Raw genomic sequence first — 15,199 nt, forward strand, 5'->3', positions numbered from 1 at the left:
TGACATGCAAGTGATTAGATTTTTTTTAAAAAGGGGCCCACTTGTCAGCCTCTTTCTCCCCTCTATATTTTTCCCCAAACACTCCACGCTTAGCGGTGTGCTGCGGTGTCGACGGGACTTCTCACCATCCCTCGCGGCGGCGAGCGCAAGGGATGAGAGACCGCAGGAAGGAGAGCCGGAAGCAGGGGGCGACATCCTCCTTACCCGCCGCTCCGTCCCTCTTCGGTCAACGGGAAAAGAGCAGGAGGTGGTGGCAAAGGCATGCGGAGAAGACGTAGGTGGCAGCAGAGCAACATCCCACTCGACGAGGGCTCGCAGCACGTGTCCGGTGCCGCATAATCCTCCGGTGATTGAGATTCTCTACCTTAAGTTAGGTGACTTTTAGAGTCACTGACATGTGGGTTCATAGCAAAGAAAACCCATATGTCAGTGACTCAAAGTCATGTGACTTAAGTTAGAGGATCTCAATCCCATCCTACGGTGGTCGGCACCATCTCTCTCGCTACCTGCCATGTGTGCATCCGTGGCATCCAACGGTAGAGGAAGAATGGTTGAGGGTTGAGGTGGAAGGGTAGAGATGAGATTTCACATGCGCCTCCAGGCCTCATTATTAGGCTGCGTTCGGTTGCAGGGGTTCTCATCCCCTCTCCCTCATTTTCCACACGCACGCTTTTCAAACTGCTAAACAGTGTGTTTTTTTGCAAAAGGTTTCTATACGAAAGTTGCTTAAAATTCATATTGATCTATTTTTTAAAAAAATTAGTTAAAACTTAATTAATTACGTGTTAAGTGCTGCTTTGTTTTACGTGCCGGGAAGCGAGGGTTCCGAACACAGCCTTGAGAGAGAGAGAGGCAGCCGAACGGAACGGAGAACGGGAGCAACACAACGGAACGGAGATGGATGGCGAGAGAGATACTCCCCCACCTCCGCTTCGGCTTCTCCTCCCAAATCCATCACCATCACCAGAGAAAGAGAGAGGCGAGGAAGAAGGAAGGCTAGGGCAAGATGGCTCTCGGGGCTCTCCTCCGCCGCGCCCGCGCCCTTCCCCTCCTGCCCCAAGGCACCGCCGCGCGCTCCTTCTCCGCCCCCAACGTCGGCCACTTCTCCGCCTCCAACACCAAACACGCCATTCAGGTGAGACAACACTTGTGCACCTCTTCCATCTGGAGTAGTTCTTTTTTTTTTTTTGTGGTCAAAGCATCAACAACGTTTACTTGTCAGGTCTTTGATTGTTTCATTTGTTTGAGAAGATGGCAACAAGAACAGCTTGCATTTTGTAGCAAGAGTAATGATTGATGACTTCCCATTTCACTTCTTCTACCCTTTTTTTTTTTCATCCAAGCACGTGCAACACAAATAATTCCAAATGTGAGCACCTACCCAGTGTCCTGAATTCTGTTTCTAGTCAAACTAGTAGGTATACAATAGTACAAAGCAAATGATCCACTAACAGATATCGCTAGTATTACAATTACATCACCCTGACCCTGTTATTTTTTTTCCTCTCCTTGCTGATGCCGCTTTTATGTGAAACAAATCAAGATTGCTACTCCATATTATGATCTTGACGATCCAAGCAGATGGTATACATTTCAACTGGTCGCCGCACTTCCCATTTCTCTAAGTCAAACAATACTTTTTGGTGGATTAGGACAGAGAAAAGGCCGATTTTTTTTCATCTAAACGCATGCAACACTCTAATTCTAGATGTGAGCACACAAATCCAGAAGTTAAATCTGTAGGCATGATGCTCACGTGTGCACTGATTGTTCCATCGAACTCTTAATCCAACAAACTAATATGCACCGGTAAATCGATGTATAGCCCAACTGCCACTGTTAGTCAAACTACCTAGTGATCAAGGATGATAGATGAACCATTACGAGAGTGAGTAAAATAGGTCAACTTGCTGACTGCCATCTTGCTATCAGCCTTGAATTTTCTTCGACCTCCGTTGCTTCTCCCTCTGCTAATTCAGCAAACTATTTTGCTTGAGTTCAGATATTGCTTTTCATTTTGGTATTTGGAACTGCATAGGACATTTAATTAAATAGATAGCCTAGTTATTTTGTTGGGCATCAGGCCATCAGTTCAACCGAAGTACCTGTTCACATGTGCATGCTGCTTAGAAATAGAACTCCTAACCTTACATGCTCACATCTAGAATTAGGGAACTGCATGTGTGATGAAAAAAAAAAAACTCAGGAGAAAAAGCGAATAAAGCTCGAGGCTGACGGCATGACAGCCATGGGCGGACCCTCCCTTGTGGCAAGGTGTGGCAGCTGCCATACCTAGCTTCTGGTGTGAACAGCCCCTGCTAAACAACGATGCTGAATGTTTCGTAGGTTGTCACGGTGGCGAGTGATGACAGAGGCAAGGAGCAAGCGATCGATCAAGCTCTGCTGTAAAATTGTCATTTGACGTAGCTGGCACAGAGCAGTTGCTAGTTCGGGGATCTCCGGATAGCGGGCACGCGGCTAAGATGGTCTGACGATAGATTAGCAGAGCACCAGCGTACAACCAATCAGTTTCTTCATTTTTCTTGGGTTCCTAACTTTATGGTTAAAGTACTAATTTATGTGTACAAGCTAACACCGATTAAGTGACAATTCTATTGATTACGGGTATCTGCTGGATTGTTGTTACTTGTTAAAGGAATTGAGTAGAAATATCATAACTGGTTTCGAGACAGCAAGAAGCGTTTAGAGAATATATTCGAACATTGGATGGTCAAGGTGCTCACTTCAAGCTTAACCTATTATGATTTATCCCAATAATAGCGCTTCTCTAGTTCTGCTAATAAGAAATCATTCATTTCTGCAGTGATAGAGTAACTAACTTTTCTTCTTCATTACATTCAGCGATGTCGGGAAGCACTGCTTGAAGAATTGATCTGGAATGAGGTGTATGCCAAGCACAATGAAGCTAGAGTAAGGCGCCTTATCAATTCGCTTGTGAGGTCGCTCGGTGATGTTCCAAAACAAAAGGGTTTCACTAAGACATTTTCTCAAGAATTTGGGATGGTTGTGAAGGAACTAGAAAAGGATATGAATATGAGTTTTAAATCATTCAAAGTGCCACTACGAAGGCTCATCCTCAGGACTTTGGACAAGGTAGTTCTATTGCCACCTTTGTTTTTTCACTGCAAGAATAAGGATAAATAGATGTAATTTCTCCATCTCCTCATCATCTTATTACATTTGGTCTTCAAGTTTCCTATCAATTGTAACCAATCTAATCTATCTGCTTTGTGCTGCTTATTTATGCCTTCCTGCTCTGCTTGATTCCCTAATTCAACTATGCAGTATCAGCAGCAGGGAAGTGATGCTTTACTGAAGAATTCTCTGGAATCCAAAGTGCACAGCAGCCACTGGGGAGATGCACATGCCAATCCTAATTTCTGGTACTAACTAATTACTATTTACTCCCTGATTCTAATCCCTTCTTCTTCTATCTAGCTGCTGCTAAGTCTTCTAATTAATTTAATTTGGTCACTACTTATTTCAGGACTAGAGCATTCGGACTAAGCCTCCTCCTCAGCTTCTTCAGCTTCGAAGTTGGACAACAATATGAGATTCTCAATGGAGAGGGAGAGCTTCCAAAGTGATGATGTCAATTTAATGCATGCATGTAGGGATCAGACCAGTTGGTGTTTTGTAATACTAATCTATACCTAGAGGCATTGTCACCTTGGTGTCAATGATTTGCCCCCCTTTCATATGAACAATTAGTTAATGATTTAACGTGTCTGACAACTTCCGACAACTATGAATATCCCATCTTTTGTTCTGTGGCTGAGCCGTGCTATATTAGGATAACTGTTCGCATTATGATAATCCGCTCTATATTTGTTTGGGAATGAGTCGATCAGTATGCTATGACTTCTTTTGGTCCTGTCTATGAAAACAGGGAGCAATCTTGGCTGATCAAGTTCATTTTAAGCAAAAGATAGTTTACATCAATTACTTGTTAATTAGTTTTGACATTTTTGTGATCTAGCCTGAATTGTGTGTATCAGTTGCACCTTATATGCTTGACCAAGTCCACTTGGAATTGATATGTTGAATATGGATATGCTTTTCTTTTTCACTGGAACTGCCTATGATGCTTCATGAAAATCTTATTATTCATTATGTTTTATACCAACCTACAGAAATATGCCATGTCTGCCTACTTGACAGCCACAGAATTTTAGCTTTCTGAGCTAATCATGTTTTTCCAACCTTTTTACCGATGTACTTCGTGGGTGAATTTTACTTATAATGCAGAAATTGTCTTAGTTTACAAATTCTCACATATTGCTCCTTTCTGCCGTAGATGGTATTCAGCAGGTATGCAATAGATTTTAGCACCTGTAGACTGATAATCTTTTCTGGCCATATATAGCTGCCAATTCTTTTTTTTCTTTCAATGAGAAAATTCTCTTTCAGATCAAATAAGATTTTTAGAGATACATAAGATTCCTATTAAACAAATAACTAGGATTTTCTTTATGAGCTTTGCTACGGTCCAACAGGTACATGGATTTGAATTTTCTTTATGAGCTTTGCTATGGTCCAACAGGTGGTACCTCTGGCAACTGGTACTTCCAGGTACCAAGTAAAATCCAACCGTCCAATCTAAAAGGTCTAAAAGGGTACGATGGGAACAACGGTTGAGAGGTCCTCCCCCTCCCCGCGAGGCAGAAACCGTGCATCCTCTGCTCATCCACCATGCTCGTCCGGTCGGACCGTCGGAAGAGGGGGTCGCTGGCGAGCTTGGGGTAAGTGCCGCACAGGAGTAAATGCCAATCCAGGCTGGGAATCTCCTTCGCCATGGACATGGACGAGCTCCTAAACTCCTCCGTGAACTAATCTACACCGGATCTCCATCACCATGAACTAGATAGCATCAGCTCCTCCGTTGCCATGGACCATCGTGTAAGAAAAAAATTGGACACAGGAACATCATTGGGTGAGGAAAAGAAAAGCCAAAATTCAGGTGGATCGATCTCCAGCACCATGTATGATGGACCAAAGCTGATGCTCCTCCCTCACCATGGACAAATCAGGCGTCCACCATGTGAATGGGATGGGGGAGTTGAACTAGTGGCCTCTGGATCTAGGACTAGGACGAGAAGGGTGGAGGGGGAGGAGAAGGAGAAGAAGGGGGCGGTGGCAGCGATAGGTGGTAGTGAGGGAGGCTGAGGTCGTTGACTTCTTGGATCCGGCCGGCGATCTTGGAGGAAAGGGATGCGCCGTTCCAAGGAGGGGATCGGGAAAGGAGCGACTCAGCGCAACCGAAAACGATGCGAAAATCCACTTTTGCCCTTTCACTTGCTAACCGCATGCGGGCGGACGGGAGGTACCACCGCATGGATACTCCAGTACCTCACGGTACTGAGGATCATCAGCTGTCAGATCTAGTTACATTGACGTACAGGATTTGGTACCTCCTCTCGTGATGACTATAAAAATCCACTTTTTTTATAGTACATTCGGATAAACATGGGCCGTTCATGGTACTATAAATACAACGGACGACGTGTACTCATGGTTGATTATAGGGATCTCATGGTTGATTGGTATCAATTGCTCGATGTTTCTGTTCGATCCACTTTTTTTTATACCTCAAATGTGTTAAACGTGTCGGTTCCTAAACTGACACCTTTAATTTCTCTCATAAGTGTCACCTGTTGGGTGCTGGTTGGGAAAACTGATATCTATGCGGGGTTCCCAAACGACTCTAATTTGTATTTCTGTAGTAGTGATAATTTGTTATAGGTTGTCCATCGTCATATGTTTGTGTGTTCAATCAACTACTAGTCTTGTTGATGTCCGTCTTGGTGGACGTAGAGGCCTAATACCGTCCACTCCGAGTCGGATTAGAACACATCGCAGATTGATCCTATATATTTTTGGTCAGAAACCCGTTGCGACTCTGATCACCAAACGAGACGAAACCGACGTCGTCGATCGCTCGCTCGCTCGCCGCCATGGCCACTGTTCTCCGATCCCTGACGACCCTGAGTAGTCGCTCGTCGGCAACCACCGCCGGCATCGTCAGCCGCCGCCTCATTTGCAACGCGGCGTCAGATCATCATCAGGTCCGCCTCACTGGATCGATCGATTATTGTAACCAATTAATCTACCTGCTTATATGGTGTATTTATATGTTTATGCCTGATTATATTTCTTCCATTAGAAGCTCGCAAAGAACAGCGGCGGCACGAAGACGGAGGTGGTATCGGCGACTGTGAATTCCGAAGTGCAAATCGTCAGCTGGTGAGATATATATGCTCGTAATCCTACTGCCTATATACTAGCTCTACAACCACCAGTAATTGCTGTTACTGCTACATTAGGGCAAGACGACAAGTTTTACAGCGGATGTGATTACCACATCTAATTTTAGCTATGTCATCTATAAATTTATTAAGATGTAACATGCATATTATGTTACTTTTAGTACACAAATCCTAACATTTTCTTGAATTGGTCCACTCTCACACTATTCCACTTTCTTTTTGCCTCTTGCATGAGAGTTGGGTTATGTTCTCTTTTCACTTCCCTTCGATCTCCACCTCATCATCTAATTTAATGTGACACTTTTAGGGGTAACACATAAGTCCTTACCCTTAAAGTCCCCTATCTAACTACTTTGCTCTTTATTTATTTATTTGTTTGTTTATTTGTTTCAGGGGTAGATTATTCGGTTTAGCCGTTATCACCTTCTTCAGCTGCAAACTTGGAGGAAGATATGCCAACTACCAATACGAGAGGTCCCTTTTCGAGGGCTTCCAAAAATCTAAGCAGGAGATGTCAACACCACAGCTGTAAAGGTGTGCCTAGCTATTAGGTATTTTTACAGTACCTACCATTGGTGGATGTAGTAGTAGTGTAAGGCTGTATGTTTAGTTCAGCGCAAAGTTTGGATTTTGGTTAAAATTAAAAATGATGTGACTGAAAAACTGTGTGTGTATGATATATTGATGTGATGAAAAAAGACTGAAGTTTGGATCTAAACTTTGGATCTAAACACAGCCTAACTAAGAATAAATCCCATCGTTGATTTTGATGGTCATTTAAGTCATTTACTTAATTAAGGTGGAAGGATAATCCAGTAATTATGTTGCAATGATTAGACCAAACAGGCACCGCCAAGCCCAATATCGTTTAATCCTTTGTAGACCAAGAGCACTGTTCACAAGAAAACACGGCGGTCTGTGAGATCTACTTAGCTCCAGTGCAGGTCCAAGGCTTGCCTCGAGGTGCTAAGGGCATGCTAGCTGGTTTGATCCTGTAACCAGCAAGGAAACAAAAGATAGGGTTAGTCAGCCGATAGCCGATAGGCCGATAGCGTATCGTTGGTGGTTCTAGCCAATTGGATAATACCAAACCGGTTACAGACTTGGTAGATAAAAACCCCTAAACATGCCCTACCGGCTCCAATATTGTCTATGGAGATTAACAGAAGGAGCTTAAGACAATACTAAGGAAGATAGCCGATATGATGATATTTGGAGCGATAAAGATAACGTGTTAGCTAATACTCTAGCACAAACCTATAAATGATATTTGGAGCGATAAAGATAACGTGCCAGCTAATACTCTAGCACAAACCTATATAGGCAGACCAATCTATAGCAAGGTATCAAGAATAAGCCGATAAGATGATATTTGGAGCGATAAAGATAACGTGTCAGCTAATACTCTAGCACAAACCTATATAGGCAGACCAATCTATAGCAAGGTATCAAGAATAAGCCGATAATCAATTTTGGTGTCCCAGCCGATACGACATAGGCTTGATGCAATGCTATAAAAAGATCGGTCTATATAAGTGGCAAATTTACATAAAACATATTAAGAAACATGCATATAAGATAAGATCGGCTGAAACTCTGATGCAACCCTTAGTACCAGCCAAAGATAGGCTAGCCTTTACGATTCTAAGCACGATTTTGGATGCAAATGCGGATTCGGATTTATATGTTTTATAAGAATTTTGCTTGATTAAAAGTACATATATAGTTTATATGTATAAAATTTTAATGTATGAATATGTATAAACTTTATACACACGAATATTTCTAGCTAAGCAGCATCATTTTGCTTCTATTAGTAATTTTTTTTCTTCTCTTAATTTTTTCTTTAAAAAAACCATCTATGGGAGCATAACGGAAAAAAAGGGAGTGCCGCCACGACATGGCTTGACCGCGTGTTCGAGCCCACGTACAGTCACTCATGCGGTAGACCTCCCCGCAGCAGCATAACATCAAGGATTCATCGAAAAAATAAGAGGCAATTGTATTCTTACCCGTACTTTGAAGTTTAATTGTGGTTTTACCCTTAGTTTTTAGGGTTTGCGTTTTTACCCCTGTGTTTTTGAAATGAAGAAGAGTTTTGCCCCTAGTCGATGATTAGTTTGACGGTGTTAGTTTGAGCACAAAAGTACATTTATACCCTTACTTGCCATTGCATATATATTTGCCCCTACTTTCGGACATTAGTTGTGTTTTTGCTCCTATTCTGCTTTGAACTGAAAATTTGTGAAATAATTTATATATGATCGAACTATTGCAAAGCTTCACAGATCAAATAATACATCAAGTTGTTGCAAATTAAGCTTCATGTTGCTCGATAACCCAGTGCTTGCTAAGCGGTAAGCGTTAGTGATAACCTAGCTAGAGCGAGGCATGGAGAGCCTGAAAGACATGGCAAATGTCCTTCATCCCCTACTTGGCCACATCCCTGCAGAAGAAATTAATCAAGGTTGTACCAGCACAGCTAGCAGAGCACTGCAGCCGGGTCACACGTGGTGGCTGTTCATGGTGGACAAACGGAGGCATATACTACCTCCGTTTTTTAACAGATGACACTGTTGACTTTTTCTCACGTGTTTGACCATTTGTCTTATTCAAAAAATTTACGTAATTATAATTTATTTTGTTATGAGTTGTTTTATTACTCATAGTACTTTAAGTGTGATTTATATCTTATACATTTACATAAAATTTTTGCTCAATGGGAGTTGAATACCTCGGAGTATATCAATCCGAGCTCGCATTCTCGCTCAATGCGCCAGGACGCTGGATGAGCCCTCACGCCGCGTCAGCTGGCAGGAATGTATCTCATCGGTTTGACGATGGGGAATGGTGGGGAATGGTGAGTGTACTGAAGCCAGATGAAGATTGGTTACTATATAATCCTGGGGGTAGAAAGGTACCATATTTTTGAAATATTTTTTTCTTCTTCATTTCTATTTATTCAACTCAGTTTTATGGGACCTACTTAACTGCCATCCATAATAGGGGCAAACGGTGGCTTCGTTTGAAAAAAGCAGAGGCAAATTCGCAAACCCTAAAAAAGAAGAGTAAAATCACAATTGAGATCGAAAGTGGGGTACAAACGCAATTGTCCTAAAAAAATAATGGCAATATAACGACTAGAGTCGGCGACTAGGCGAGCAGAGTGGTGGCAGCTTAGATCCGGGCTAGGATCCTCGTTGAGTACCTATTCCCTCTACCTCCACATTTCCTAGTTTCTACAACTTTCTAAGCCCCTTGTATTCCTCCATCTTTAACCTCTAAAATATCCCATGTTCACTTGATATTTGTTCCTTTTGAAATTGTTGACATTTACATATTTGCTTCGTTAATAATTTGGCATCTGAGCCCCTTCCTTCCTAGAGAAAATCGTCACCAAATCCTCCACCAAATTCACCATAAGTAGCCACGATAAGAAGATAGACAAGGAGGGAATACATGTAGAGGAGATTAACCGTCTTCATGTAGGACCCAACCTCCTCATCATCACCAAGGTCCTCCCCAAGGTCACGTCCGAGGGAATACATGTAGAGGAGATTAACCGCTTTCATGTAGGACCCAACCTCCTCATCATCACCAAGGTCCTCCCCAAGGTCACGTCCTTTATGTGTTTGATAAAATGCTTAGACCTCGATGACTCCATATGGAAGAAACTCATAATGGATTAATTCCATGTGGTTTTCTTTAACTTGGTGCGCGCGCGCCTACTACCATGGGAGTTGACCATGGTGCCTCTAGTGATCATCATAAATAGGATTTGATTATTTTCTCGAGGTTATTTTTTATCATGTTTTATCATGATAAAACAGGATTTGATTAAAATATACTATTCCGCAGAGAATCGATCGATGATCAAAACAGATAGTAGCATGCATGCCGACATGCACGTACGCATGTCCAGTCAACAGGAGCATATATATATATATATACATATATATATATATACATATATATATATATATATACATATATATATATATATACATATATATAGCATCAACAAATTTAATCCATACATATATGATGGCACGATCGAGCAGGCTAATAATTAATTAAGTATGAAAACTGAATATATATATATATATATATATATATATATATATATATATATATATATATATATATATATATATATATATATATATATATATATATATATATATATATATATATATATATATATATATATATATATATATATATATGCTGTTATGCGTATTCAATCAAGTCGATCAATCTCGTCTGCAAGGGCTAATCATCGTCGTCGTCGTCTGTAAGGGCAATCGAGGATGCCCATAATCCACTGACTAGTCCAACAAAAGGGCACAAAACGGAGAGCGCGGTCATGCCGAACATTGCACGCCTGAAACAAATTAATAAGACCAAATTTAGACATGACGAATTTGATTTTAAGGCATGCAGCAGCTACCACATGTCGAATTACATCACAAGAGATATCGATAGATCCAGGTACTAGCTAGTAGCTAGTAGACAGGAATAAGTGAGAAACAGGGATCAATATATAATATAATCAACTAATCCTATCTTCCTATGTAATTGGTACCCACTAAGATGTATTTACTCCTATAAAGTAAGACATGCAAGAAGTCACATCATCAACAATTTTAAGCCATTAGATCATATTAGTACAAAGATAATACCCGTTGGATCAAGAAGCTACTTATTCATCCAATCCAATCATTCATTAGTTATCCATTCACATCCCTTTGCTCCACCTCACATTCACACAAAACACTGTTATATATTTTGTGCATAACACCATATTTTCCTAATACAACTCAAATTATTTTTTTAATATGTGATTATTGTTTAATATATTTGTTATGTATTATTATACATGATAAGATATCATATAATTATTAGGTACCTTTACCTAAATCTATTTCCAGAAAAAAAAACTTGAGCAAAGTAGAGACATGCAAATTGTCTAACTATAACGATACACATATTGCGCATGAAAATAATATTCATATATTATAACAATATACAATGACGCTTGAAAAAAATAAAGTATGAATTGTATTGTAATAACATAAGGCATATATAAATCCATATTATCATATGTTTTGTATATACATAGAGTTGCACCTAACCATTTAAAACTATAATTTTGTTTGACGATAAAACTACATAACCCACGGCAAAGACGCAGGGTGCCAACTAGTCCTATCTTTCTATAAAGTTCAGGCCCACTACATACTAAAGCTTAACATGCAAAGATGCCACATCATCCACTAACATTTACTACATCTCAAATCTCATACAAGCATGCTAATTTATTAAGTTTTAGAGCTTTAAAATGCAAGCATGTTAATTAAATTATCATCCCACATAATTCACATAATATTTCAATGTATTTCTCCATCACTTTTTATAATATCCTATATGCCTATATAGTTCATTCTTACTTAAATTTTAGAGCTTTAAAAAAATCCAAGCATGTTAAATCATCATTCCACATAATTCTCAAAATATTTTAATATATCTTTCCATCATTTTATATAATATCTATATACCTATACAATTCATTCTCACTTAGTTAATGCTATTTCTTTCTTCTCTCATTAAGCCATATCACCTCAATTGTTTCTAGCCCTCAAATAATTAATCAATGGTTGGAATTATCTCTCTCATTTTCTTCTCTCATAAAACCACATCATATTACTTTTAAATTTGGGTCATCATTCTATATACTATTTAAATTATGATAAACCATATCAACTTATGCAAGCTTCTATCGTCTAGCTATCTTACACATTATTTCTATTTCTTATTATCATACTAAACTCCCGCGGCAACACGCGGTGTTTCACCTAGTTATAATTATGATCTAGAATAATGCCAGATGTACCTTAGACTGCCGTTAAATTCATCAGCATATTCCATAGTCGCCTTGTAGCTGTGCAATTTGGATTCCACGCAACACCTCAGTAGCGCATCCCTTTCCTGCTGCTGCATCAGATTATTTTATAATAGCGAAAATAGATTCGAATCCCTCGAGAAAAATGACCCATTTTAGAGAAGATTCAAAAAAGTTTGACAATATAGAATTATGTGATACAGCAATACACAAACAAGAAAGTTCAGTTTTGATCTCCACAAGTTATAACAAAAATAATAAATTTAATTCTAACCAGTATATGTGTATTGTTCACAATAATTTTTTTTAACTTGTAGAAGTCAAAATAATTTAAGCATGCACTACTTATCATTTTTTTTCTAATTTTTATAACTACTAGAAAAGGTGCTCATGTGTTGCAACGGAAAATATATTAAAATCACGTTAAACTTTAGGTAATTAGGATTTTATATTCATGATTTGAACATTATTCATGCAGATGATTTCTTATCGATCAATAGCACGTATACAAGTATGTACAACAACAACGCCAGTGATAATGTAGCCTAATTTTATCTTAGCTCCTTGGCTGGAGTATAACCGATGGAGCTAATTTTAAAGCAAGGGAGAGACGCAAGGAACATGTGTGGATGCAATGACCTGTGACACGAACGACAGCGGGGGCACCAACGGTAAAAACGGGCACATTTGTAAAGTAATAGGTGTTGGTTGTAGAGAAAAACCGATAAAAAAACAACACCTTTAATTTGGTATAGGTGTAAACCCAAAAAAACCGTGGTATAGGTGCAAACCGACAAAAAACCGACACCTTTAATTTTTTTAATTTGGTACATGTGCCATTAAATGAAAAAACTGATATATGAAACATCAAAAGCCACCGGATTGCAGGAGGAGGAAGGATGAGACGACTCGCGTCTGAACTTGCGGCCTGGGATTTTCATGTGTAGTTCTTTTATTTTGTTTGCGCGTGGACTGAGCTGAAAGCCCATATTTTGTATATATTTTCATATCTTGGGACGGCTGCAGCTCATATGACGCACGGATGAAAAATATTTGTAACGAACGGAAAATTACTAATCTTTAAATTACTTGTCAAGATATATAGTTAAAATAAGATTTGAATGGTACGTAGGTAGCTAGTAAAGGAGCAGTAGATGGACTAGGAGATGGAGAGACTGTGGAATTGGTGGGGGTGAACCTGAGCTGAATACCTGATCGCCTGAGGCGCGGCGGCAGAGGAATCGGCGGCCGGGCGACGCAGCGGCTGCCAAGCGACACCGGAGAGCAGCTGCGGCCATGGCTTTTATGATCGATCGAGTTATTATTAGTTAGTATTCTCGATCTCTCTGGTCTCTAGCTATCTAGGGTTTATTTTGATCGATCGTTCAGGACCAGATCTTTATACTAGGAGAATTGAAGTGTGATTTTTGGTTTAATTTGGGCCGAGCCACGTACGTACGTACCATGGGCCGTACGTATCCCATACGATAAGATATGATATGAAATCAATCAATCAGAAAGAAATTAATTAACCTGCCTGCCTGCCTGCCCTAGCTAACTTAACAGAAATTAAATTAATACCTCCGTCCTAGCTAGCTAGCTCGATCCTTGATCCGATCGATCGGCGCCATGGCTTGGTCGTATTATCTTTGTCTTCTCCGATCCATCCCAGGGAAGATGATGCTAGGGCGGCAATGGAAGCCCGGCTGTTCTTGCTGGTCAGCCATGAGGAAGCTGCAGGGGGCGGAGAAGGAGGAGATGCTCCGGACGATGCGGGAGATGGAGGCCAAACTCGACGACGAGATCGCGGCCAACCTCCACGCCATCAACGCTCACACCTCCTCTCATCAACACGGCTTCTTCAACTGGTATGTCGTACATACTACTCCGTCCTAAAATATAACGGATTTTTAATTCCCATCTCATATGGAGGTAGTACTCTCTCTCCCGATCGACGTCCTTACTTTTCGTCATTATTAAGTATCAAACTAACTATATATCTATGATAAACTATATACTTGTATAGTTCATCCTCACTAAGTTTAGTTAATGTTATTTCTCTCTTCTCTTATTAAGCCACATCACCCTAGCTAATTATTTCTATCCTTTGAATGATAGATCTATAGTTTAAATTGTCTCTTCTATCTTCTCTCATAACGCTATGTGATCTCAATTTTTAGGATCAAAATTTATAAATATTAATTATTTTTATTTTTAATAATCATATTGCATCTTGTTTGTACATACTATGCAACTTAATTTTCCTTTCCGCAGCAACGTGGCGGCGGAGTATTCATCTGGTTTTAATGTCACCCATGTGGTACCACTAATATAATCGTATCTAAAAATATTTTTCATATAACATTAATTTCGTATATGTTAATTATATTTATTATGAAAGTAATTAATTAGATAAATTTTAAATAGATATCAATAGATACCAAAATTTTTATGTGCAAATTTCATAAGAATAGTAAATCACTCAATTAATTAAATTGGAGACGTACTACGTGTCAATAACATATAGACGCATGCCTTGCATTTTTTTATACAGATCGAGGGATATAGTAATTAGCTCATGCATATATGCATCATTGCAATACATAATTAATCCATCACATTCTTCAAATCTACATGTCAATACATGTATGCATATATGCAGTAAGCTGACAGCTATGGGGGTGCCCAAGGGGAAGTTCAGAGAGGAGGTAGTAGGGGAAATCAACATTGCCGCCATGTTCTGTGTCGGCTTCTTGCTTGCCTCCTCCTCTACTGAACGAATCATGGACAAGTACATCACTCCTCAACGCCAATCACCTGCTCAGGAGACCAAGAATTAAGACGAGTCCAGATCGATCGATCGAAAAGCTTCTGAATTTCTCTCTTTAATTAATCTGTGCTATAGATTCACTAAGTCGTCGTTTAATTGGTCTCTCTCCTTCAGTACTGATTGATTATAATATATTGTCATGTAATTCTTTATTACTAACAATGCTGATCAAGATAATAA

The 15,199-nt window shown here is 39.8% G+C and overlaps 1 protein-coding gene across 1 annotated transcript; it reads left to right on the forward strand.

Moving 5' to 3' along the window:
- The first annotated feature begins 947 nt into the window (after positions 1-947).
- On the forward strand, positions 948-3,790 carry LOC4342249 (uncharacterized). The gene is made up of 4 exons (XM_015790230.3): positions 948-1,135; positions 2,863-3,114; positions 3,307-3,404; positions 3,509-3,790. Exons 1-4 carry the CDS (start codon positions 1,007-1,009, stop codon positions 3,606-3,608), a joined length of 579 nt encoding a protein of 192 aa, XP_015645716.1. The 5' UTR covers positions 948-1,006; the 3' UTR covers positions 3,609-3,790.
- Positions 3,791-15,199: the final 11,409 nt, after the last annotated feature.

This window comes from Oryza sativa, chromosome 7 (genome assembly GCF_034140825.1).
Source record: "Oryza sativa Japonica Group chromosome 7, ASM3414082v1".
In the NCBI taxonomy this organism is placed as follows: Eukaryota; Viridiplantae; Streptophyta; class Magnoliopsida; order Poales; family Poaceae; genus Oryza; species Oryza sativa.